Source organism: Rhineura floridana, chromosome 1 (genome assembly GCF_030035675.1).
Source record: "Rhineura floridana isolate rRhiFlo1 chromosome 1, rRhiFlo1.hap2, whole genome shotgun sequence".
Lineage (NCBI taxonomy): Eukaryota > Metazoa > Chordata > Lepidosauria > Squamata > Rhineuridae > Rhineura > Rhineura floridana.
In genome coordinates, this window is record NC_084480.1 from 97794601 (window position 1) to 97822535 (window position 27935).

General features: G+C 41.7%; 1 protein-coding gene across 6 annotated transcripts in view; it reads left to right on the plus strand.

Moving 5' to 3' along the window:
* LOC133385023 (F-box/LRR-repeat protein 2-like) overlaps positions 1–27935 on the plus strand; it is a 113766-nt gene that overhangs the window by 32905 nt on the left and 52926 nt on the right. For all 6 annotated transcript variants that reach the window (XR_009762758.1, XM_061627204.1, XM_061627170.1 and 3 more), the window contains 2 exons: positions 13665–13834; positions 26634–26788. Coding sequence is in view for 5 of the 6 variants with exons in the window: in XM_061627204.1 (XP_061483188.1) it covers positions 13665–13834; positions 26634–26788 (325 nt within the window). In the remaining variant the exon portion in view is untranslated. The remainder of the gene's footprint in view (positions 1–13664; positions 13835–26633; positions 26789–27935) is intronic.

Below are 27935 nucleotides of genomic sequence, written 5' to 3' on the forward strand. Positions count from 1 at the left end.
TTGGCCGAGGACGTCGTGTCGGAATTGATAAACAACGGTAAGATCTCTTGACATGGTGAGAAGGTTTTCTCGAACCATATCTTCCACCCCCACATATAGTTACTATAGGTTCTCCTAAAATAGAGTCCTTGAAGGGTTTATAAGGTATCGTATGACATCAAGGGAGATTCAATTCCTTTTGAGGGGCTAAGACTGTGCTTTGAAAATTAACGCCCATGACATCCGATTCTGGTATACCTGATTGAACATAGGTTGTCGATTTTTTTGAAGTCTGGGCTTTGTCGCACAAATCTAGATCAATACTGCTATGGGGGCTGGCCGCTGATCTGTTACTCAATAGATTTTGAAGAAGTTTGTTTAAATTATTAATAATCTCTTGTTGGGCGTTATCAGAGAAACTAGTGAAGTTGGAAATTAGCTCATCTGATCCATCACAGAAGGAGGAGGACGGTTTATCCTCATGAGAATCCTGAGCGGATGACTGTGATTGAATTTGGGCTGGGCTACTCATGAGAGGGGAGCTGGTGGTATCGTTATAGCTATCCAGCACAAGAAAATCGCTACCAATGAGATTGAATTGGGGGTCTGATATAGCTGTACAATTATCTTGAAGATATTTCCCCGAATTTGGTGATTGGGTATGGGTCATTGGTCGGTGCCAATTAACACAGAGAGGATGAGGTCTTCCTGTATCAACAAAATATCGGTGTACTTGGATTCCAAACTTCAACAATAGAAACCTATTTGCTAAAAAAGTGTTAACCATTCCATAAGATCTGAATGTTGATAGTGCTGTCAAATCAAGGGGGTTCTTAGTAAGGATAACTGCCTTAGTTATATCTTCAAACTTGATTGGAACTGCATTCAAGGATCGTAAAACATCGAAGATTTAACTTTTCCAATTTAAATGCTGATTGATATTATTGTAACAAGGGAAGTGGGATAAAACTATCCTATTCCGGCTGAGTCGCAAGGAGTAGTATTCTAAGTCGTCTTTTCTTAAGAAGGTCTTAGTGGAGAGAGCCGGCTGATTATTAACACTCGCGGAAGGCAAGGAAATAGAAGGTGTTATGGATGACTCAGGAACAGTCGGGAGCATATAGGATGTTTCTTCAGTAGTCTTCTCAGGGATCTTCTTTTCCTTGTTTATAATCAGATGGAACTGTGATAGTTTTCCAGTTAGGTCATTAGTCTCGTGAGAGCACCGTGCTAGAACTTCCATGGGGTCATCAGCATCATGATGACCGTCGGTTTGGGGTTGTCCAGAAGCAGGGTCCGATGTTAAGTAAGATAATTCAGTATCACATAGTGATGGAATGATAGTGACTGTTAAGGAGGGTTCCGGGTCTGACTTCGATTATTTCCTTTGGGTCGATTTAGAAGGTCCCCCAGTAGACGATGAGACAGTCTGCCGGCGAAGATATGTATCCATAATTTTAAAAAGGGGATTAAAGTTCATTTTTTTATATCGAATTGGTTTTTGATTTTTAATGTTTTTAGATTTTTTTACTAGTGTCCTTCTAATGGGTTTCTTCCTTTTACCTATGGCGGTCGGTATAGGCAGTTGACTCCTAGGAATAGATGGGGGACTTGTCTCCCTAGAGTTGTCTACCTTGTTCTGGGTGAAAAGATTGACAGCATTCACTAAGGTATGTAGTAAATTATTGCATTCAGAGAGGAACTTCTTCACCAATTCAAGTTCTTCGAGAATCAGAAGGGATCCACCCAAGAGATGGGCATAATTTCCAGGGATAGAGGGGAGGTTAAACGTACCATTACCAGATTGATTATCTATAAGAGGTTGATGTTTAGTAGGTAAAGGTTCTGGTACTCGTGTTTCTCTCACAGTCTCTATCACTTGTAATGGTGTCTCCTTCGCTGGTTCTGATGGGATGTGAGAGTCTGCTTCTAATAGTTCAATAGCTAAATTTTGGGACAGAGGAAATTCAGGTAAAAGATATAAACCAGATTTATAGTCCAATGACCAATCCAAAGGAGCTTCAGAATGTACTACAGGTTCGTGTGGTCTCTCTGGAGAGTGAAAGTCATCCTGTTTAGGTGAGAACTGGGTGATCTTCATTTGTTGTGATCTAATTGGCTCATCTTCTCTATATAATATTATGCCCATGTCTTTGCATTTCTTTCTAGTTAGCAACTTCGAGCATTACATATAGATTCCTCTAGTCAAAATAGGTGGACATAAAGCAGAAAGGACTTGTTTAATTTTCTTCTAATTAAGTTGATGCTGTCACTTTAAATTTCTGGCTCCCAGCCATTCTCAACTACTTTTCAAAGTCAAGCCTCTGGCAAGCCTCCCGGTCGGTTGATAAGGAGTTGTAATAATAATAAATATTTTCGTTCACCGTTTGAGGATAAAGTTTCGTTAGAGAATAAGTTATCTACTCACAGGGTATATTGCTCGTGACGGCAGTTCTCTCATCCAGTGGTGCTTTTTTCTGCACACATCCAGATCAACAATATATCGAGTAAGTCTATATGAGGGTCTATAAGTGTATAAAATAGAACTCCAAGGTCTCTAGGAGATGTAAGAGCAGTTAGGAACCAAGTAAAATAGATGTTTAGTCTTCCAAGATATCAATTAGGAGATAAATTGCAACTTTAGGCTAAGCAACCAGCTAACACTTTGGAGTGTTTAAGATTCTGCAGGTGGTCACATGAGGATTTTGGTGGCCCAAAATAAAGCATGACATCAAGAAATATGAACAGTCTTGTATAACTTGCATGAGAGTCAAGCATGCCCCTGGGTAACCAGCCGGGCTGTTAGACCCTCCACCTATGCCTGAAGGGCCTTGGAGAATGGTGAAACTGGACTTTATCATGGATCTACCACCTTCCCAGGGACATACTACCATTCCGGTGGTAGTTCATACCTTCAGTAAAATGGCCCATTTCATCTCATGTGCCAGCTCACCATCTGCAAAAGAGAATGCTCAACTATTTATCAAACACATTTTCCAGGCACGTGGTATCCCAACAAGCCTGGTCTCGGACCAGGGACCCCAGTTCACCGCCCATTTTTGGTGTGCCGTGTTGCAGCTGCTACAGATTAAGGTATGGCTATCTTCTTCACACCATCCCCAGATGGATGGGCAGACAGAGAAGGTTAATGCCACCCTGAAACAGCACCTTCGCTACTATGTCAATTATCAGCAGGACAACTGGGTGTCCCTGTTACCTCTCATGGAGTTTGCCTACAACAGTTTAGTGCATGCATCTACCCAACACACTCCTTTTTTCACCAATTATGGCTGCCACCCTTGTACCTTTCACAATCCTACCCCCACTCTGGCTGTCTCTGCGACGGCAGAATATGTTCAAGATAGTACAAGAGCAACTAGCGAGGGCCAAGGCTGCCTACAAGCGGGTCACTGACCAGCACCGCCAAACTGGTCCTCAAATACAGGTGGGGAATAGAGTGTGCCTTTCCACATCTTACTTGCCAATGACTGCTTCCTGCCATAAATTAGAAGCTCAGCAGGTGGGGCTCATTGAAGAAGAGACACAGATCAGCCTGACAGTGTACCGCTTATGCTTACCTGCCTCCATGAAAATCCACCCAGTATTCTACTGTTTGTTGTTAACCCATGAGGAGCCTCTGCATCCATACCGGGAACCCAAATCACCACCTGCCTCTATACTTGTTGACTGCCAGGAGGAATGTGAGGTAGAGCAAATTCTCAACTCCCATCAGCGCCAAGGGACACTGCACTCCTACTTCTCTGGAAGGGATTCAGACTGGAGGAAAGATCCTGGGAGGCAGTGCCGGACGTCCATGCGCCAGATTTGGTGAGAGAATGTCATGAACGCTAACCTGGTAAACCCAAGCCTCTGGGGTGGGGGGAGGGTTGGCATGAAGGGGGGGATGATGTTGTGAGCCCCGCAGAAAGGGGGTGAAGTGGTGAGAAGGAGGAGGAGGAGTTTGAATGGTATGATGGTTCCGGTAATGAGCCTACAGGTGCCCTGGATTCTGAAAGCACTCACGCCATGGACAGTGACATCTTGTTGTGTCCAAGAAGTGAGACAAGAAGTAGGTAATAAAAAAAAATGTTATTCTAAGTACAAGTAAAACAAGCATAATGAGTATACCTAGACCTAGACATAATTCACTATGCTTCCCACCTCTTTTTAATGAGCTACATCCCTTCAGCTGGCCATTACTCTCAGCTAACTCAAAGTGGTCTTAAAGAGGAACTCCACACAGCTCCAGCCCCATAGCTCTGGTTAGCCGTGAGGAGGCTCAACCCAGTCAGGCAGTTGCCTCTCTGCCCAACATTCACCTCCTTCCAATGCCCGCTTCACCACCACCACAGTGTCACCCCCTCCCTCTGATGGGGAGGATCTTGCTGAGGCAGAGCAGCTGCCCTCACCTTGTACACAGAGGCAGTTACACCAGCAAATTCAATGCGCGCTCATGGCCCCTTGAGGGGGAAAGTTTGTGTGCAAGCATTCTCAACAGTGACACGCAGTTCCCGCAATGAGGGTGCCCACCCATCCTTACTTAAGCATGGTGAGGGGATGTGACTGCTGCAACAATATCTTACCATAGTATAGTTGCGCCTAGTTATTCCTAGTAAAGATGCTGAATTCAGTGTAATCTGTAAGCTGATTCATGAAGTGTTCTGAACTGAGACTTTCTATTAAATCTGCTAAAGAAAAGCACACCTCTGTGTTTATGTCTGACTTCAGTGGGTTCGGGCAGGACATTGAAAACAGGTATAGAGGTCTTGTTTAAATTGGTGATAACTCACTTTAAGCCCAATTCCTTCACTTCAACAATTCCTTCACTTCACTATCAAACATTCCTTTTTATTGTTTCAGTAAGAATTTGTGTATCTGGTCATTACTTCTAGAATGATTCCACCTCCATGGGATAAAACTTGAGACTGCATCATTAAGGTTGCAATCCTATGCCCACTTAACTGGGAGTTATTCCCGTTGAATTAAATGGTTCTTTCTTCGGAATAGACATGACTAAAGTTGTGCTGGAAGTTAGACTGGTCGCATCTCAGTAATAACACCAATAACAGGGATACTAATGCTTGCATCTTATTATTACACTTGACAAGGGATGGGGGAGAAATATGATTCTGTTTACATTTTATTGAGAAACTACCTAGTACACTTCTTGAATGAATACTTGAACCTCAATACAATTATCCTTCCAAATTTGCACTTTTCTGAATTTTGTGGTGCAGTTCTCCACCCATGCAATGTGTACAAAAATGCATATATTTGTTAAAATAACACTCAGAAAGGCATTATATCAGTTAAAACTGCATGCATATATTAGGAGAATTTGCACTAATGCTGATGAATTTTGTGATTTTTTTTTTAAAATCACAGATTGCTGTAGAAATGTGGAGAACTGACCTTAACATTTGAAAAATCAGAAACTGAGAGAAACCCAATTTGTCCATCCCTGCCTTTTCGAATATTTACAAAAAGATAAAAAAGTTTGTGTAAAGCAGTGTTTGGTGTTAGTTTAGACATGGAAGGGGTGAACAAACAAACTTTTTTCTCCAATCTGCATTTTTTCCAGGTTTTTAAATATCTATAAAAGTAATACATTTTGTGATAAATGAATGAGAAGAATTACAACTGAAAGAGAGCTGCTTCTGCATACAGGTATAGCTGAGATCCATGGTTTCTTATCTTTGGAGGATGAAGGGGGCATGCAAGTTTTCAACAGATAAAGATTTCCTTTCATTTTACCATCTTTCCTTAAACAAACAAACAAAAAAGAGAATTAATTGTTGGTTTAATGTTCCTGCTCCTGTAACCACTGAAAGAATGCTTTTAAGTGGACCAGCTCCTGCAAGTGAATTTCTAAGAAAAGGAACCTGTTTAGGACTGTGACTAGAGAGGAAAGCAAACTGAAGGTCACCTGTTGTAGGCAGGTACATCTAAGCTTGTGTCATATTCCCACAGTTAATTCCAAAGCAAATACTTAACACCTTGGACAAACAAAGGTGAGCAATTAGAGACAGCCAAGTGCTGCATTTCACTAATGCTGCGTAAATATTCTAGAAGCTAACGTCTCTCTCTTTGTGTTGTGTGTTTGCTTGTAACAACCAAGGACAATGTTGTGTCTGACTTTTTTTCTTTACAGGAAGGTTCTGGTCTGTTTTGTTGTTGAATTAGCTTGCAATCGGAGAGAAAGGACCGAGGTTATGGCAAAAGTTTCAGTAGAGGTGGGATGGCAGAACTTATGAAGTTCAGCAAATAAACCAAACAAGATAAGTTTACTTTCCTGGAGGACAGATAAGGCAGAGTTCATTGACTTTTTGGTGTGAACTTCCCAGTGCTTTGGATACTGTCAGGTTTGCCCCACTTTTCTTTGATTTGATTTTCTAAGTAAATGCTTTCTGCATAGCTGGTGTTGCAAACAAGGTTCTAAACTTTATGGGAAGAAAACTGAAGGAAATAATGATCCAGAAGCAGGAAATAAGGAAATAGCTTTTAAGCCATATGATTGGCACAAACCAAAGAGGGTGAAGTGAAGCTGGGAATACTCTCTGAGCCTTCCCTTCCAAAAATCCATTGTTTTCACCATAGTGTTCAGATTACGTTACACAAAATAATGCTCTCTCTCTCATAATTCTGTCTAATAACTGAAGCTTGCATAACAAATTCTGAATGGCAAATAGCCATTGATAGCCTTTTCTTCCATGGATTTATCTAATCCTTTTAAAAAGCCATTCAAGTTGGTGGCCATCACTACCTCTTGTGGGAATGAATTCCATAGTTTAAGTATGCGCTGTGTGAAGAAGTGCTTTTGTCTGTCCTGAATCTTCAACATTTTTTGACTGCTTGTTAACCACACCAGTATCCTGTTGGCCCTGGTGGTACCTTTCCTGATCTGTGGTATACACTCCAGTTGAGCTTCCAATATTGTGTTTTTAAACAACTTCCAAACATTGTGGGGTGATTTGACCGTTTGGCCTTTGCCTTTCAGCTTCCTTTTTACCAGTCCTCTCATTTTGGGGAGGTATCCTCTTTTGAAGTAAAATGTGACCATGTTGGATTTTCTTGGCAATTGGCCATTTACATATTTGGTTAATTTAATATCACTATGCATCACTGATACCAATCAGTTTGACAACACTTACATCTCACACCAGGTTTTGGGCACCATTTATGATTAAGTCCAGGAGTGTTGTCCATCTGGTCGGTTCCATGGAAATTTTACCTCTTTGTCCTCTCTGGAACACAGTCTATGTCAGAGTAGTTGAAGTCAGCCATTCTTACAACATTTCCTAGTTTGGATGCTTCCTTAATTTTATTTTTCATCTCAAGATCACCCTCAGCATTTTGGTCAGGGAAACAATAGAATGTCTCCAGTGTTAAATTAAGACTGCGACATTAAGGCTGGACTGCAGAGAATACCTCCCCCCTAGGGTTGCCAGGTTCAATCCCTGAGACTGATCCTGTATCTTTAGAAGAAAAGAAAGTCAGCCAAGTGCAGGTGTTCTTGCAACCCTGTAATAGGAAAAATCACAAGGTGGAATTTCCCCTTCCCCCTGCACAATTTTTAAAGATACAGAAGACCTCTTGGTTGCCAGCCCCAGCCTCCAAGAGGTCTTTTGTATCTTTAAAAGTTGTGCAGGGGGGAGGGAGAATTCCACCTTGTGGTCTTTCCCATTACAGGGTTGCAAGAACACTTGTACTTGGCTGACTTTCTCTTCTCCTAAAGACACAGGATCAGTCTCAGGCCTTGAACCGGGCAACCCTACTCCCCCCCCCCCCACCATCTTTTAGCATCTGTGTCTCTTTCTTGTTTTGGAAAAGCTGAACTGTTAAGTCACTAACAGCTTTGTTTGCACAGTTTCTATCAGATGACTTTGCTTTGAAAGAACTCTTGGCTTGTGAACACTTTGTGCCAAGCAAAACTCCACCCGTAAATAAAACATTTTTAAATGTAAGGAGGTGTATGACTACTAGCCCTAAAAATGGTTCAGGGTCTGGTTCTCATAGAAGGTTGTTCATTCAAGCAGTGTGTATTTTGAGATTTGTTTCTTTGTACATATTCATTAGGAGCAGTTGTGCTATTATCCTTATTTAGACTGCTGTATCTATTTTTGCTTACTGTAGTGTAGAGGAGAGTTGATTAACCTATGGCCCTCTATGTGTTGCTGGGAGTCTTATCAGCATATCAGCCCTAGCCAGTAGTCAGGGATCATTGGAGTTGTTGTCCAGCAACATCTGGAGGGCCACAGGTTAGCCACTTCTGCTGTAAAGAAACATCAGCATTTCACTGTTGTTCTGTTGTACCCCTCCCTGGCTGAGGGCTTTGCAGCATGAGTGGAAGAAGTCATTAGGGTGGCCATTTTACACACCACAAAAAAGAAAAAGTGAAGAATGAAATATCAGAAAAGATCTCATATTTTCAAAAGAGAGCACACATTTTTTTCATATTTTTTTCATAAATGTGTATAGTAATGTACCTGTCCAGCTCCTGATTGCTGATGGGCTTCAAAGCCCCTGCTCTCCCTTCTTATGGTTCTTTATCTTTAAATGGATTTGGACCACACAACCCTTCAGATAGAGGACTGTAAAGGAGGACACAAGACCATCCTAGAGGCTAAGCTTAAACATGCTTCCTGAGCCAGTGTGGTAAAGTAGTTAAGGTGCTGAACTAGGTACAGAGAGACCTGAGCTCAAATTCCAGTTCTGCAATGAAGCTTGCTGGGTAAACTTGAGCCAGTCATTCCAGCCTCACCTATTTCACATGGTTGTTGTGAGGATATAATGAGGGCAGTAAAGGACCATGTACACCATTTAAGAGCTTCTTGGAGGAAGGGTGATATCAAAATGTAATAACTTCAGTGGATCCAGATCTGGCAGGCTTCCCTTTGTTATATGAATGGGGGAGTTTACATATGGTACTGTGGTCAATAACACATTAAGAAGGTTAGGGATGGATAAATTAAGAGCTGTTGAGGGTTTTTGGGGTGAGAAAGGCACATGATCTGCAAGGGAGAGGCTATTGCCAAGAAAACAAAGCTTTTTTCCATATCTTGAAAAGGCCCAGATTCAAGGCTCCCTTCTGGGGTCCTGACAATCAAGTATACAGGAAGCAATTTAATCTCAAATTGTTTATTTCCAAACCATTTTTCTCTGTACCAATCCATACCCATGCATGAGCACATGGATTTACAAACTATTCAGCTTGCTTATGCATATATAGAATACCTTTGTCTGTATTTAAATAAATAGACACAAAATGCAGTGCAGCTCTGGCAGGTGAATAGCTAGTATTGGGAACCAATATACAGGTTTATAAAAATGCAGAAAAAGTAGTGATTGTCTACAAATTTTTGTTACCTTCCCACCCACCCCTTAGGGTTGCCAGGTTCCTGGCCTGAGACTGATCCTGTATCTTTAGAAGAAGAGAAAGTCAGCCAAGTGCAGGTGTTCTTGCAACCCTGTAATGGGAAAAACCGCAAGGTAGAATTCTCCCTTCCCCCTGCACCACTTTTAAAGATACAGAAGACCTCTTGGTTGCAGTCTCAGGCCCTGAACCTGGCAACCCTACCCCCCATACACATTGTTTCTTAGCCACTCTTTAAAATTTACCTAAACAGCTAATTCTGTTATGATGTATGCTAGTGAGTGATGATAACTGCATGCATTGAGGAAAGTCAAATCCTTCAAAGAGAGCATTTTTCTTGCAAATACGTCTGAGTGACTTACTCGGTTCTTGAGAATTTCTTCCCATAATTTTGCTGACAGTGGGAATCAAATGACTTTTTTGCTATGCTGAAGCAGTTTCATTTTTTAATCTTCCCCCTGCCATGTTAGGATGCTAAGGCTTGTGTCTTTCAGCTTGATCCTTCCTTGGCCACAACACATGTGGGAGCTGCAAGTCAGTCACCTGTACCTTAACATATCCAGATGGAATCAGATAGGGAGGAACTGCATCCTTAAAACACAAGGAAGAGGCCAGGGAAACATAAAAGAGGTCTCAGCTGTGGTAAACTGCTGGAGACAAGATTCTTTTCAACTGAGAATTAAAAGGTATCCCCCCCCCCCCCGAGGGGGCAGAGGAGGGCTTAGAGACTAATTCATCCTTGGCTACTGTCATGACCATATTTAGCAGGAATGCTGTGGCATTTACAAGCCTGGGGCTGTGTGAATATATACATACAGATTTCAAATTCTTATTTTTCTTGTAGGGATAGTAATAGGTTTATAAATGTTAGAGCTAATAAGCTGGATCTTGCATGCAGAGTCAAGCAGTGCAGAACTAATTAGCTGACATCAGCAGCTCTGCTCTGCTTTGTTCTGCTGGCCATGGAGGAAGCTGAGACAAGAAAGCTGAACAGCACGATCTGATTCTAGGAATGAAACTGGGCATGACTGACGGCCAGCTATTCTTCATACAAGGTGAGACCTAGCCATGTGCGCAACAAGTCTTAGGGAACCAGAATTACGTTTGTTAAGTTGGAAACAAAGGTAACCGTTGTGTTATTTGGACACTTCTGCGTCTCTGTGGAGTCACAGTATAGGTACAGTACTATTTTTATTTATGTATCTAGATAATTTAAAAATGTGTATAACACCCTGCATCAAATAAATTTCAGGGTTGTTTACAATAAAACAATAATATAAGACATAACATCCAAAAACAGAAGAATTGTAAAAGCTGCAGTGTAACCTAACAAAAAAAAACGTTTTACTACCCTTATTACTATCATATTATGATAACGTAACAGTAGGAAGGAGGTAGGAAATGGTCAGTTCTAGTTTCTTTCTGTTTCTCATTTTTCTAATCTTAAATTCAGTTCACCACAGTTCTACATCAGTTGGCCTTTAAAAAGTTCTCATAGAAGTTTGCCAGCATTTCAGTTTGTATTTCTCCTAAAAGAAATGTTTGTATGCAATTTTGCCAAATATACACATTTTTGCAAACAATTTCCCTAATATAATGCATTGAGTAATATATGCGTTGTTATGCACATTTTGCCCTAATGTACACATTTTAATACACATTTTAATACACATTTTTGTTTTGAGAATTGCATTGCAAAATTCAGAGACATTTTGAAGGATAACTGCGTTTTGGTTTGCATATTGCTTTGGGAAGTAAGAGTTAGGTGGGAATCTCTCTCTCTTCCCTAATGCCAGTGGACTTTCCATGTTTGTTTGATATGTTTCATATTGTTTATGCCATGAAGTCTTCAGTCCTCTTGTGCTCCTTGGTTTCATCATAGTGGCATTTTTCTGGGGTAGGATATATCTTTTTATTATAAAAAAATACATATTGCTGTTACACTGCTGTCTATTGTATATAAATAGCATTTACTTGAATTTCTTTCCCGGCTAGAGACTTTGTTTTCCTCTCTCCCAAGTGTCGTTTTCTGTTAGGTTTCTATGATAGGTATGGATTGTGGTAAATGTTGTGGTTTTTAACTATATTTTCATTGGTTTTATCTGTTTTTTATACTGGAAGGTGGCTCAGACGGTTTATGACTAAATAATGAATCTCATGGGATTGAGATGGTCTCCTTTCATGCCGTGTCACTTTTTGACCTCCCATCTTAAGACTGTGTCCCATGTGAAGGGCCAGGATATCCATAGGGCAGAGTGTGACTCTCCACACTGCTCCACAATTCGAAAAGCTCTTCACACAGCTCTATATTATCTGCGTATCTGCATCATGAACCCAGATCTTTGGCGTAACCTTTGGCATTGTGATAAGCTGTCTTCAGGTTTTAAAACCAGCTTGAATCTATGTACTCCATGACCATGGTCATCCATGTACTGGTAACCTCCAGGGTAGATTAGTGTAATATGCTCTATGTGGGGCTGTCCTTGAGGTTGGTCTGGAAGGCGCAGCTCATACAGAACACAGCAGTGTAATTGCAAACTAGGGCATGATATTGCCAACATATTGCCCTGCTGCTGAAAGAATGGCACTGGCTGATGATTAGCTGCTGGGCTAAGTTCAAGATGCTGGTTTTGGAGTATAAAGCCCTATGTAGCTTAGGCCCAGGATACCTGAAAGATGGTGTCACCCCTTATTAGGGTTGCCAGGTTCAGGGCCTGAGACTGATTCTGTATCTTTAGGAGAAGAGAAAGTCAGCCAAGTGCAGGTGTTCTTGCAACCCTGTAATGAGAAAAACCACAGAGTGGAATTCTCCCTTCCCCCTGCACAACTTTTAAAGAGGTCTTCTGTCAATCACTGTACTCTACAGGTGAGTGCTGTGATGTTCCTGTATATATAATACTGTAAATATGGTAAGTCTGGGTTTATTAGAGTATATGTGGTAAGTAGACTGAGTGAGAGGGGGGAGTACATGGGTTGGAATGTTGAAGAATGTTGTATGATGATTGGCTGAGCATTTGAGTGTCTGAAGGTATATATGAGAGGATGACAGTGGTCGGTGGGTTCTGAGGGTTCTGGAGGGTTGGTTAGTTTTGGTGTGGGTTGTTGGGTGGATTGGATTAGGTGGGTAGTGAGGCAGGTTATTGATGACTAAGAAACATAAAGAGCAACACATCTTATGAAACCACACACTTGTTGACTAAACCTTTAAGTAATCTTGTTATTCCCTGTGTATATAAATAAATAGTTCTTGGTTTACCAGAACACCTGATCTTTGGCTGGGCTTTCACAGACCAGAAGGGTTAGCAAGGCATATACTAAGGTTGGGAAACAGTATGAATGGTGGCAGTGGTGAAGAGATAGGGTAACATCATGAGGTATCCAGAGCAACCCAGGGCTGTAATCTTTATAGACACAAAGATACAGGGGGGTTGAGGCCTGTAAGTGCACCCAGACACAACACAGCAATAAGCCAGGAGGAGACGAAGGCACAGTCTCAAGGCAATATTGTTTTACAGGGAGTGTCCGGTGGTGGTGCCTACCAATGGGATCTTGAGAGATTTTTGCAAGAGCCAGTGAGAGAACAGTTAAGAGACCAGGACCCTGAGGTGGGACCGTGACAAGGCAGTGCCCATGGGAGGGGTCCTGACAAGCGCCTCCTGCAAATACCATCTTATCAGGAAATCCATTTTGCACAATATGGAGAGGGGACTTTTAGTGTTATGGCACCTACCCCTACCCTTTAGAATTAACTCCCCTTCAATATTAGACAGGCATCATCTCTGTTGTCTTTCTGGCGCCTACTGAACCCTTCCTCTTTCAACAAGCCTTTTCAGTAGATACCTTATCCCAGTTTGCATCTGTATTGGAATTGTTTTTTAAGATATTTTTAAGGTGTTTTGTTTTAAATATGTTTTTAATGCTTTATCATCTGTTTGCCATCTTGAGCTCCCTTTGGGAGGAAGGGTGGGATGTAAATGTAATAATAAATAAATAAAACAAAACACAATAGATCAGGCTAAGGGGTTATGCTTCTGAATGTATAATGTGATTATGCATTTGCCAAACTGATGTTAATAAATAGGTAGGATTAATAGAATTTGGGGCTGGGGGCTACTTGAATAAACAGCAAGTGCTGTTCTTATTCTAAGAACACAATATTCTTCTAGGCCTAGTTACCTCTTGACTTGTCTTTATTTTTCATTTTCTGGTCAAGGATCTGGGCTGCTTCAATATTTTTATTGTTTGTTTAAATAATATGTTTGTGTATAAACACCAATCTGCAGATTATGCAAAGTGACTTCTCTATCCCTAGGGAAGGCGATCCAGCTTACAAACTGCCACTGCTTGAATGATGACTGGTTGATCCACTTAGGGAATCGCCATCCCCAGCGTTTCACTCTTGATCATTGCCATGATGATTCCTGGAAAATTACTGATGTGGGATTAAGACAGTTCTTTCAGCACTGTGAAAGGTCGCTCAAGGTAGTGTTGCATTTTAGTAGAAACTTGGTTTGGTTTTTGTAATTGTCAGAAGACTTTAATTAATAGGTATTATTTATTTATTTGCATGTTATTTATTAGCATTTTATTAAGACCGTGGACTCTGTCCTTCTATGTGAACATAACAAAACCCCATTACAGTTAATAATCTATATTGTATAGATCGAGGGTTGGGAACCTGAGGTCCTTCCGATGTTGCTGAACTACAACTTGCATCATCCCCAACAATTGGCCAGGCTGGCTGGGGTTAATGGAGTCCAACAACATCTGGAGGGCTGCAGGTTCTCCACTTCTCGTGTAGATACAATTTTCAAATGTAGCTTTGAATAGCTGGTCCTTTCTAGGAAGCATTTTAGTATAAAAATCTCTGTTCATGTGGCAGTGGCTTGTCTGCATGGTGAGATGAACACTGTAGGGTATGTGTAGGTAGCTGGGTAGATAATCAGGACAATGTACCATAGACATCACATTCTTGTGCTTGGTCCAGCTAGACTATGTTATGTTCTGGTCTGTTGCTGGAGCCCATGGAGAAGGGGACAAGGCAGGATGAGGCTGAAGTCAAGGCAAGGCTGGAGGTGAGACTGGCCAGAAGTTGCAGGATCACAGATAACTCTGAATGAGCAATTTGCTCCAACAAGTTGGGAGCAGAGTGAGGCCTTTGTTACCAGACTACCTCCTCTAGGCTCCATCCCCTCATAGAGAATGACAGAGCCTTAAAGGGCCAGCCCTCTGGCCTGAAGAAAGGCACTCCTGCGTTCCATAGTCTCCCCCCTGGTGTGCTCCCCTATTAGGGTTACCAACCGAACTCTTTTAAGAGTACATGTACTCTTTTTGAGATGGTGCAACAGCATACTCTTACTTTTCACTTATCGAAGCCAAATGTACTCTTTTTGAAATGTCAAAATGATGGTAACCCTATCCCATATGCCGCTGGCCTGATGAAGTGTGGTGGGAGGCATGTAGTTCCTCAGGCTCAGGGGAAGGTGCCTGTGAAGGTGTGGTCCTGTCTCTGCTTGTCTGAGACATTCCTCTGTTGTAATGGTCCCCTGTTCTCCCAACGCTGCCTCCAAGCCCTGAACTTGATCTGGCCCCTTATCTGGTGCCTCTGCAGCCTCCAGCTCTTCTGTCTGGATTGCTGCTGGATTCAGGGGCCGTGACAGACTGCCCTCTTCACCACCACAGGGCTATTTAACATCAACTGCCTTACGTTTCAACCATTTTTTTTAATTGTATTGTCTTATCACTGATGAGTTTGCTGCCCTTGGTGCTTTTGGAAGGAAAAGTGGGGTATACATTTAATAAATAAAATTTCTGTGGGAAAATCCAGAAGAGAGAATGGAAGGGAGGCAGGCAGGTGAAGAAAATACAAGTTGCCTACTTCTGCACCAGCTGAGCTGGGTTTTAAGTATATGCCTCTTAATGTATTCATTGCATTTAATTGACTATTATGAGCCACAGTGAAGGCTTCAGTGAAAAAGTGGAATCCAGTAAAGCAGGAATTCCCAAACTATGGTCTGTGGACTACCAGTGGTCCTTGAGCTTCAATCAGGTAGTTGGTGGCATGTTTATGGATTTGCAGTTGAAGATGGGAGATGACACACCCATCACATTAAATATTTATATAGATCTTTAGTTATATTTTTATTCCTTCTTTTATTAATTGTATTGTATTTTATTGTACAGCCACAACAGTGGCTGTATACTACAGCCGGCATGGATTTTTTGCATTCTGCAATGTTAAATTGAAAATAACCCCCGTGCCATTCTGATGCTTCCCATAATCTCATTTCAAAACAAAACCTCACAAACCTTATAGCTCTGAACTCAGAAACGCTGGTTTAACAATCCCCTAAATTTCCATGGTGATACACAAAACAGTCAGAGAGAATAGTGAGTTCAAAGTGTAAAATGAGAGAGAAAAAACAGACACCTTTTCAACTTTGTCAGAGTTCTCATAATTTGCTGAAATTAATTAAAAATCAGCCATGTTCACAGAGTATCTGTAATCCTATTGCTGACCTTGCCCCATACTCTGACCTTCATCTTCTGCAGTTTAAATGTTTTTAAAATGCCTAGCTGATTTTTAATTGATTTATGAAATTTAGCATTGAAGTCAATGATAAACCTGGGCATGCTCAATAAGAACCAACTGTCAGTGTTCTAAAAGCCAGACTCACAGCTGCTTCGCTAATCAGGGGACCACACCCACACCAGAAATTTTCACTTTAGACAGTCATGGCTTCCCCCAAAGAATCCAGGGAAATGTAGTTTGTGAATGGTGCTGAGATGAGACTCCTATTCCCCTGACAGAGCTCCAGTGCCCAAAGTGGCTTAACAGTCAGCTGCTCTGACTGAAGCTCTGTGAGGGGAACAAGGCAACTCCTAGCAACTCTCAGCACCCTTCACTAACTACACTTCCCAGGATTCTTTGGGAGAAGCCATGACTGTCTAAAGTGAAATAAAGGTCTGGTGTGGATATGACCAGTGACAACTTTGGTTTAAATTTGGGTGGGAGGCTACATGTGACTGCCATAGAATAAAAAGGTGGGGGAAACCCTGAAAAACAATGATACTGTTCACAATGTTTTCCTTGTGGAAAGGAAAAGGGCTTCCCCTCTGCCCAGTGCCCACCCACTCAATCTCCTCTCCTCCCCCTTCCTTCCTTCCCCTCCTCCCCTCCTGAGGTTAGTTTCCCCTCTCCTAAGCATGATTGCACAGGAGTAAATCCCACTGAACTCAAAAAGCCTGCAAATGATCAAACCTGCCCTCCCCTCCTCCTCCCTCTTGCCCCTTCACTCCTTCTTACCCCTTCCCCCCTTCCTTGCCCCTCCCTTCCCCTCTCTTCTCCCCTTCCAATCCCTTCCTCCCCCTCTCCTCTCCTCCCTCCTCCCCCATGATCACTTTTACCTATCTTAAGCATGATTGCACAGGAGTAAATCCCATTGAACTCAAAAAGCATGCATATAATCAAACCTGTCCTCCTCTCCTCCTCCCTCCTATCTCCTCCCTCTTGTCCCTTCCCTCCCCCTTCCTTTTCCCCTTCCAATCCTCTCCTTCCCCTCTCCTCTCCCCTTCCCCTCCTCCTCCCCCATGGTCAGTTTTACCTTTCTTAAGCATGATTACACGAGAGTAAATCTCATTGAATTCAAAAAGCATGCAGATAATCAAACCATCCCTCCTCTCCTATCCCCTCCCCTCCCCTCTCTCTCCCCTTCCCCATCCCCTTCCAATCCCCTCCTTCCTCCTCCTCCTCCTCCTCCTCCTCCTCTCCCATGGTCAGTTTTACCTATCCTAAGCATGATTGCATGGGAGTAAACCCCACTGAACTCAATAAGCATGCAAATGGTCAAACCTGCCCTCCTTTTCTCCTTCCCATCACCTTCCTTTTGCCCCTCCCCTCCCCTCTCCCCTCTCTTCCTCCTTCCCTCTCCTCCCCTATGGTCAGTTTTACCTATCCTAACCATGATTGCACGGGAATAAACTCAATATTCACTAAACTCAATAAGCATGCAAATGATCAAACCTCCCCTCTTCCTCCCATTCTCCTCTTCCCCTTTGCCCTTCCTCCCCCTCCCCTCTGCCCTTCTTCCCCTCTCCATCTCCTGTGGTCAGTTTTACCTATCTGAAGCATGATTGCAGGGGAGTAGATCCCACTGAACTCAATAAGCATTCAAATAAGCAATCCATTCTCAGCAAACTTGCACAGGATCCCATTTCTTACCACCCAGATTAAAAAGCAGAGAAATTCACTATTAGGCAAAAAATCCCTTGCGATTAAAGAACTTACCTATAGCCCACAGATGTTTCTATCAAACTTTTAAAAGCAGGGAAATTGGGCAGCTATAGTGAATGCACCAGGGGAGCAGGAGACCTGACCTCCTTTCTGAGATATTGGACTGCCCTACAAATTTGTCAAAATGCAAACACAATTTGGGTTAGTCTTTCACAGTTCAATCCACTTCCTGTGTAGCTTGGGAGAATTTGGTAACGTGCCTCTGAGCATGATGAAACACCTGCCACCTCCAAAGATGGGGAATTACATTTTTATATGTTTGTTGGTGTTCTTCTTACTTTGCTTCTTTCCTGTGTTAAGTAAGAAGAACACCAACAAACATATAAAAATGTAATTCCCCATCTTGGGAGGTGGCAGGTGTTTCATCATGCTCAGAGGCACGTTACCAAATTCTTCCAAGCTACACAGAAGTGGATTGGACTGTCAAGGACCAACCCAGATTGTTTGCATTTTGACAAATTTGTAGGGCAGTACAATATGTCAGAGAGGAGGTCAGGTCTCCTGCTCCCCTGGTGTATTCACTATAGTTACCCAATTTCTCTGCTTTTTAAAGTTTGATAGAAATATCTGTGGGCCATAGGTAAGTTCTTTAACCGCAAGGTTTTTTTGCCTATTAATGAATTATATTACAGTTTGAATTCTATGGAATTACAATTGCTACAACTGGCAGAAAAATCACAAAGTAGTCTGCCAAGACCCTCAGCAATTTTCAAGTGGTCTATGGGGAAAAAAGTTTGCGAACCACTGCACTAAAACAAATTATGACTAGATACGAATAAACAAATCTGAATCGCAATAAAATCCTAAAACATCCCCCTACCCCAACAATAAAATTATGCCCCAAGGTAATTCAGATCCCGTGCACAGAAAAGAGGAACTATATCTTTCATTAACATATAACATTAATTTAGGCTGTAGTCCTAAAGCCAGCTCCAAAAAAGTATATCCCATAGAATTCAGCCATAAGTGCTAGAATCTTTTTAAAAATTAAACAAAAATTAAAGAACTTTGGGTATCAACGCTTGCACCCAATCTCAGATTCTGCACTTACACAGGCCTGCATGTATTGAACAAATGTGTGTATGTGTGTGTATTTTGTACTGCTTGTTAAATACTATACACACAGTTGCAAAAAGTGGCACCCTTACATGCAATAAGTAGTTCTAGTTTACAGAAGTTTGGCAATAGGACAAAAGATTCTGCTCAAGGTACTTTGCATACTGCTCAAGACACTTTGCATATTCCAGCATATTCAGGAGTTACATCAAAGAAAGCAAAAGTATTCAGCAACACTGAAGTTTATCTCCTGTAAAATATTTACTAATTCAATTAGAAAAACAAAACCACATCCTGGAACCTCACTTGAGAAGGCAAATAACGAGAGAAGCCATATTTTGTGCTACATTATTTGTGGGCAAATGTTTTAAGTGCAGTGGCAGCAAAGGAGGTCTCAACTTTCTGGTGTTAGCGCCTGGAATTCTGAATAATGTTTTGCATCGCAATTTAGCCATATGCAGGTGTCTGTCTAAAAAACACTCGAGGACCTAAAGTGGGGAGAGGATAGATGGGCATGCAGGTCCTGACCTCCAAGATCCCCATGTGCACAGGCCCCTCTTCAGACCTTTATGCATTCAGCACAAAGGTGAGGAGTACATTTTGTTATGTAAATTTGTATAGATATTAGAAGAGATTGTCAACGAGCTGAGATGCGTGTGTGCGTTTACCTAAGAAAGCAGGCTTTTACCCTGCATTGAGATCACTGAGACCTAAGACTTAGTAAAATAAGAAAAGCTAGTTTATTTATAGAAATACATAGTAGATAGGAAAGGCATACCTAGTTCTAACTAACTAACTAAGTTGGAGGTGCAATGCCCAGGTTTGGGAGTTGCCCTCATGGCTCAGGAGGGAGAGACCAGAGACAAAGGTGTCTCCTCTCTTTTGGACAGTCGGAGAAGAGAGAAGGGAAAGGGCGGAAGGAGAAGGGGCAGATAAGCTTTCCTAAGCATATCAGTCTAACAATGGAAGGAAGTCAGTCAGAGCATCACAGGCATCAAGCCTAGCCATCTGGAAGACCCTAACTCTATCTCCTTTCTGGAACATGAACAAAAGAACAAAACAGGAGTTGCTCTTGCCCCACTTCCAACACATTTAGCCCTATTCATGTGCAGTCAAGAGTTCTGCCTTACCATGTTTTCTGACCACAGAGAGGCTTCTATGCGCATTCAGACAAACACATGTAGAAGCCTTCTTCAGACCTTCACATTGAATGCATGAAGGCCTTACGTGGAGATATTAGGGATGGGGTTGTATATACACTGTTGCTCTTCTTTCTGCTTTAAGCCCTCTCATGCACAGATGAATGCTTGAATAAGACTTTTGTGTCCATAAGGATTAGGGTAATTATATCTCAGTTTCTTTCAATTTACTGGTCACTAAGAATGAGGTTTCCTACGAAAATGTAAAATGTCTTTTTAAAAACATTTTTATGACATGTAAAATGACTTTTTTAAAAGTGTGACTGCGTAATGCTGTGATTCAGTACAACTTAACCTTTATTATATCAATTGGATTTATCCCCAAGTAAGTGTATCCTGCACCGAGAAGTCATATGATTTTTAAGATGGATAGAAAATTGGGTTTGGTTGTTTGGAGATCCAGGTTAAAAATTCCTGCTGAATTGTTGGTGCCCTTGCATATTTCTCAACTTAGCTGCCTTTTGACTTGTCAAAATGGTTCAGAATGGTTGCTTGTAACATGGCTCTTATGCAAAGAATTGTGGGGATTCTTTGGAAAAACTTCCTAACTGTTAGAGCCATACGACAATGGAACCAATTACCTAGAGAGGTAGTGGGCTGTCCGACACTGGAGGCATTCAAGAGGCAGCTGGACAGCCATCTGTTGGGAATGCTTTGATTTGGATTCCTGCATGGAGCAGGGGGTTGGACTTGATGACCTTATAGGTCCTGTAATATTTACAAGATTTGAAATGAACTACAAATACTGGTTAGAAGGAACAAACTTTACTTAACAGTGTGTTGCTGCAGAATCAAGAGCTGTAATGTCCTAACCCAGACAGAGAGCTCTTCTTTCATTTTCCTGCTGGTCCCACCCCCCAGCTGATTCCCTCATACAACTATTTCTAATTCACTTGAGTTCCTACTCACATTACAGGCCCCTTCCAACTCTACTATTCTATTATTTCATCTTGTGCAGAGATGGACCTCTGAGTGAGTGGGAAAATCCTAGTTTCTTTTCTCAGCAGCAGTTAATTAGGAGGCCTGTGAAGAGGCACCTGTTTATCTGATGAGAGCCTGGTACCAAGGTCAAACTGGCCTGAGAACAGAGGGGAGGATGGGGATGGTTAGGTGCAAAGACTGGAGAAGCCTCAAGAAGCATTACCTCACAAGAAAGCCCCCGATTGGCTAAATTAGTATGGTCTGTTTCTAGGGTCTTTTCCTTAAGTATAGGGGGTGAAACCTATATCCTTTGTTCCCCTGGGTTACCTGAGTGGGGTTCCACTGCCTTTCACTACCCAAACTATGCCTCTCTGGGGAGAAGTGAGACTTTGCAACAACTACCTCTTCAGTAAGTAGAATAGGTTAGTTAGTTTTGTTATTTTGGTTTGGTCTGAACTCTCTGTTTGTATTGTACCTAGTCCGTGCTTTGGGTATGGGTTTTAAGGAACTGTTTTGTTGCTATTAATTGTGCACTTGTATTTTATTCAAATAAAGCTACTTCTTATTTACCCATGCGTGTTCTTTGCAGGAGGGGAAATTTGGCTCTGAATCTTGTACCTTGACCATTGACCACTGTATATTGGGGTTGCCTGGGGCTCCTGGATGAGGAGTGCCTGTTCGGCTCTTGTCTTTTGGAATCCCTGGCAGAACAATTTCTGGACTCTGGGTTTCCCCTGACTCAGAGTGGCTAACCAGTTTAAGGGATGGTGGCAGCTTACCTACATTGCAGGGTTGGTGTTGGATTGCACAGCCTTGGCAAGGGGCGGTATTTTGCCAGGATCAATTGCCCGGGGTGGGGTATTGGGTCCTAGGACTGCACAGATGGCCTCTTTGGTGGCCGTAGTGCATGACACCTTTAACATTGTGAAGTTAGATAAAAATTGTAAAGCACTTTGTATACTGAAACAAGCTACAGAAAGAACACATTTTTGTCTGCCTATGACTAAGATAAGATTTCAACTGTTTCTTATTGCTTGTATGTGTTACTGGCCCATGGAATGTTCATAAAAACACTAATTTCCGTGGGAGAAGGGTCCAAACAATAGTGAATGAAAAAGACAGGTTTGTCTGAACAAATCTTGATACAAGCTGAAGCCAAAGGACTCTGTGCTATCTGCAGAAAAGGACACAGAGTCAGAGGCACTTGGCAGGCAGGTAGGCCAGCTTAGAACTGGAAGATGGGGGTGGGAATAGGGAAGCCAAGAGACAGAGTGGTTGAAGGAACAGGACATCTTATAATGAGTTTAGAAGTAGCATCCCAGAAGGAGGATAGGTGGTACTGATCTAAATTAATTTCAGAGATTTTAAACAACTCCATCATAGTGGGATGTGTGGGGTGCTTTATGTCTACAGATTAATGAACAATTAATGTATTGTTCAGTTTTTGAATAATCAAGAAGATTGTGTTATTTATTGAATGAATTCAATTATCTTTTGAATATTTTCTATATTTTAAGAGAGAAATTGAGGAAGATAATTAAAAGGGACCACAAGAGGGAGCTCATAAAGCCATATAACATTATGTAAGCTCTTCATAAGAATTTAGTAAAATATATATTCCAAGATTATAATGAATTGAGTAATTCATACAGTTGAGTATGGTACATTTTAATTGTAGCTTTGTGTGGTGTGGGAGTTTGGTTGATAGTGTTTTAAGATAAGTAAATTATGTATTTGAAACCTTTTATGTTTTATAAGTTACTTACAGACTCTGGCATAGCTGACACATACATTAAATAAAAAATTCAAACTTGTATTGATTAACTTTTATATATATATATATATAAAAAGACTCCCATTTCTATGTCACTTCTTTTTAAACAACCTGTTTTTCCAGTACATAATTAGGACAGTGAGATAGGCATTAATGTGGGGAACAGCTGCCTACCTGAAAGAATAGGTGTTCAGCTGATCTTTTTTATAGACAATTATTTCCTTGAAAATTAAGAATGCAAAATTCTTTAATAATAATTAAATAAGATCTAATCCTTTTTTACTTTTTTGCTAGTCCCCTTTCTTTGCATGCTTCATATAACCATAGCAGAAAAACATAAACCCACTAAGGCCTTTTCCGTAAGGCCTCCTTATCTGGCCCTAGGGACTATCTCCCAAGACACACTTCCTATCCAGACCACACCCCTCACTGGGCTTGCTTTATAGGACCTTTTGTATTGTCCCTATGGATGGAGAATAACAAATGCATAATGTACGAGTAGAAAAGTGGTGATCTCCAGAAGACCACTATTGGACCATTTTGTTCTCATCAGTTCCATATCGAAACTGTGGAGTGATTTTAGTAGCCATGCTGTTTTATTGGACAGATGAAGCTGCCTTATTCTAGGTCAGGCCATCAATCCACCTAGGCGGTACTGACTACTCCGATTGACTGACTGGCAGCAACTCGCCAGGGTCTGAGGCAGAGGCCTTTCCTATCACCTGCTCCCTGCTCCTTTGTTCAAAATGGAAATGCCAAGGATTGAACCTGGGACCTCCTGCATGCAAAGCTTGTGCTCTACTGCTGAGCTGTGCCCCCTCCAACACATAAGCCTGTGGGAAATAACTCAATCAAATTGATGATAATAGAAATGTTGTTTGAGAATCTATTCATCATAATGCTCTTTACCGCACTTTTCAGATTAATGAATAGAAATACATTATTACCTAAAGTATGTTGTTGGCCATGTTGTCTGAATTAAGTCCTTTACTTTAACAATATGTTTTAGTCATCTTTGACAAAAATAGGTATTTTCTAATTTATATAGATCAGGGATGGGGACCCTCATACCTGGGGGCCAAATGTGGCCTCCATGCCTTATTATCTGGCGCTTGGGACTCTCCCCAGGGCACATCTCCCACACCCCAGACCAGACCCCCCACCGGCCCTGCTTCATACTTTCTTCAAGTGCTTTTGGCTAGTTGGAATGTGTTCTTGAACTGTGATAATGCCTTTTGCTTACCTGGATGGAGAGTTGTGTGGGTAGAAACCTCTGGCTTTTGTGTGGCTGGAATATGCAAAGGTAAGAATTGCATCCATTGCTCAGCTTACTTTTTGTCTTTGGCCCTGCCAACCACTGACTGTAACTAGGCAAAACACTGACAAGGTACATTTCAGAAACAACGTAAATTCCCCCTCACAGCACCCCAATCCCTTAAGGAAAATCATTATTAGATGTTATTTTGTCGGTCTTAAACCAAATACAAGAATAGTAGTAATTAACTGTCTCACTGAATTAAAAAAAGGCTAATTAATCAAATCTGCATGAGTCTGCATATGCATTAATATAGTAGTTTTAAAGAGAAACATTATTCCTTTATTTTTAAATGGTGCATGCCTTTGTTGAAGTAGGCACATTTTTAGTGTTGCTTGTTTAATCAGGGATGTCTTGTGATGAATAATCTAGGCTGCAATCCAATTTTCACTTGGAAGAAAAAAAAGGACTGCCTTCAAGTCGATTCCGACTTATGGGCGACCCTATGAATTGGGGACTCTTGGTAAGCGGTATTCAGAGGGGGTTTTACCATTGCCTTCCTCTGAGGCTGAGATGCAGTGACTGGCCCAAGGTCACCCAGTGAGCTTCATGGCTGCGTGGGGATTCAAACCCTGGTCTCCCAAGTCATAGTCCAACACCTTAACCACTACACCACACCATTGAGCTTAATTGGGCTTACTTCTGAGTAGACATGTATGGGTTTGCACTGCTAATCGGTTAATTAAATGTTTTTTGGGGGGGTCTCTTGTTTCGTAGTCCACAGGATATATTTTCATTAAACTGTTATACCATCCATTTTTCTTAAGATTTTATTGACCTTTGGCCAGATTATGTCGTAAAATAGTCTCCATGCCAAATTTCATACTGATATAACAGATTTTCTTGATTTTCCATTGAATAGAATCTTCGGGTTTCATAATGAGAGAACACTGAAAAAACAAAACATCTGGCCCTGTAATCCTATGGTCCTTGGAATGGTGTCCCATAGGAAGCATTAGATCTCCCATTCAAGGGCAGAGGGAAAGGTACAGTGTTGGACGTCTCCTTCCTGCTGTGGCAGTGTCTGCAAACTGCATCCTTGCCAAACCAATGTTGGCATGCTGGTGGCAAATTTGAAGAATGGAACCATAGTCTTCCCACTCCCCTGACATGCCCCAAACCAGGGAGGAAACTATGCTGGCCCTGCAGCTGATGTAATAAATTTTCCCTCCTGGGAAGTCATTAACAAAAAAAAAGAAACTTAAAAGGACAGGAGTGCAAGACTACTGAACTGCTCTTACTTCTGCTCTGCTGGCACAAGCCTGGCAGGGCATTGGATATAGTGCTTGAATCATCTTCACTTCTCTCTCTGCCCCCCTGCCCCCCTTTAGGATTGTGGTCTTAAAGTCTGGAGCTGTTTCCTCAGCTGCTTAATTTTGCTCAGACGTTTGGGTGAAGTCAATCTGGAACTTACTGTAACTGGTAAAGAAATTTTAGTGGTGAGCAAGTCGCATGATCATAAATTCCTATGCCTCAAATAAGGGATTCTCATAATATGGAGGATTGCTGATATGGCAAAACTGATTTAGGTACACCTGAGAGATTATAAAAAATGCATGGCAAAATTCATTTATTGATTTTTTTATGTGCGCAAAGTGCAATATGGATATTTTCTATAATGCATTTTTAAAGTTGTAACTTTATATTGGTCATGTTGTAGACGTTTAATAACATGGTCCAAATGTTTATAAATAGAACCATTTGTAATCATGCACATCTCAAGCATGAGGACTGCAACGTTTTATGAATATTGGCTTGGCAATTAAGAGTTAGAGCCCAATGAGAACCTAATGTCCTTCATTAATAGGTCATCACTGATAGTAAAGTCAGTAGACTTCAAGCTGCCTATTGAAACATAAGCAAGATTCCAGCTACAATAAAAACAAATGGAAATGCTGCCCTGCTCTCCTGCTGGGAGGAAGAAAAGGATATAATAATAATAATAATAATAATAATAATAATAATAATAATAGAATGATGACTTACTTCCTGATTGGATGGATTCCAGTTTTTTTAAAAAAGACTTTTTGCCTATAGTATTTTCCCTATTGATATAAGAATAATTTATTGTTAGCTCAAATGAGGGCAAGGGGTGCTTTTGTATGTGCCTATGGTGAAAACATCTTAATGAGGCATGACAGAACCAGAACAGGACAGAACCATTTGATATCCAGACTGACAAGGTTACTTTATTTTCTGTGATCTCTGAAAAGCCATGTAAAGTGTTGAAAATTTGTTGAGAAGATATTAACTTAAATTTGAGGCTGAAATTAGTGTAGTGGTAGTATAGATAACCTTCATGGATCTTCCACATCTATCAGTTTTTACAAGGGTGTGGTCTGAAGGCACATGATTCAGCCAACTTGTTGAAGCTAAACAAGTGCAGAGCCAATCAGTCCCTGTGTGGGAGAAAGACTGTTGGGAGCCTTGCGTTCCATGATGGAAGAAAGGAAAGATACACATAATTTTATAAAAACTTTGCCTAGAACCTAATTAGAAGGAAAATGTGCTTTAGAAAACACAGTGGGTGGTATCGGTTGGGGTCCTTCCACTGATGGAAGGCACTTGGAATCTTCCACTGGATCAATCAGCAGAATGGGGAGGCAGATATTTTTTGCCAATTCTGCCTCCGTCCTTCAGCACTGCCCCTCATGCCCATGCTTAAAAAAATTTCTTTTTGTGAAGCTGCAGTTCCAATTTCATTTTGTTTCTTCTGCACTCAGGAACTGAACATAAACAGCTGCAGTGGTCCTGGCTTTAGAGGGGACAGAGTTCTATTTCACGCAAGTGCCTTTTGCCATAACCTGTCAAGCGTCGATATAAGCTGGACTGGAGCTACTGATTCAGGACTCATTGCCTTAGTAAAAGCTTGCATAAGGTACACTGAAAAAACCCAGGGGTGATAGTGCAAGGATTATCACTAGCACAATGGTACTTTTCCCCTCCCCCCACGCACCCCACACCCTTCCAATAATCTGTTCCAAAGAGTTGGGGAACTACCTCTCCCCTTCCCCTCCTCCTCCTCCATGATCAGTTTCACCTATCCTAACCATGATTGCACAGGAGTAAATCCCATATAATCAAACCTGCCCTCCTCCCCCCTTCCCCTTCTGCCTGATCCCATCCCCCTCCTCCACTCTGTCCTTCTTCACCTCCCTCCTCCTCCTCCCCTCCCCACCCCCTGTGGTCAATTTCATCTATACTAAGCAGGATTGCAGGGGAGTAAATCCCACTGAACTCAATAAGCAATCCATTGTCAGCAAGCTTGCACAGGATCCCATTTCTTATCTCCCATATTAAAAAGCAGAAAAATTCACTAATAGGCAAAAACCCTTGCGGTTTAATAAGGTACCTATAGCCAACAGATATTTCTATCATACTTTAAAAAGCAGGGAAATTGGACAGCTATAGCAAATGCACCATGGGAGCAGGAGACCTGACCTTCTCTCTGAGATATTGTACTGCCTGACAAATTTGTCAAAATGCAAACACAATTTGGGTTGGTCTTTCACAGTTCAATCCACTTGCTGTGTGGCTTGGAAGAATTTGGTAACGTGCCTCTGAGCATATGGTGAGTGGTGGCAACACCTGCAATCAGCTGAAATAACAGAAACAAAACATATGCTGTGCTGATCTTCTTTTAGCATGAAAATGGAAATGGACTGCCTTCAGGTTGATCCCGACTTATGGCAACCCTATGAATAAGAATTTCATGGTAAGCGGTATTCAGAGGGGGTTTACCTTTGCCTCCCTCTGAGGCTAGTGATCCCCAGCTGGCTAGGGCCTCCTCAGCTTGCCACAGCTGCACAAGCCAGCCCCTTCCTTGTCCGCAACTGGGGGGCAACTGGGCTCCTTGGGACTATGCAGCTTGCCCACAGCTGCACAGGTGGTGGGGCACGTAACCCCTGAGCCACTCGCTGTGGGGGTACAGGGAGGAATTAACAATATCAAGACGATATAGTTCAGATGGTCATTTTAAATATGTTTGATTTACTTTGCAATTTTAGTGAAATTTCCTATAGTAA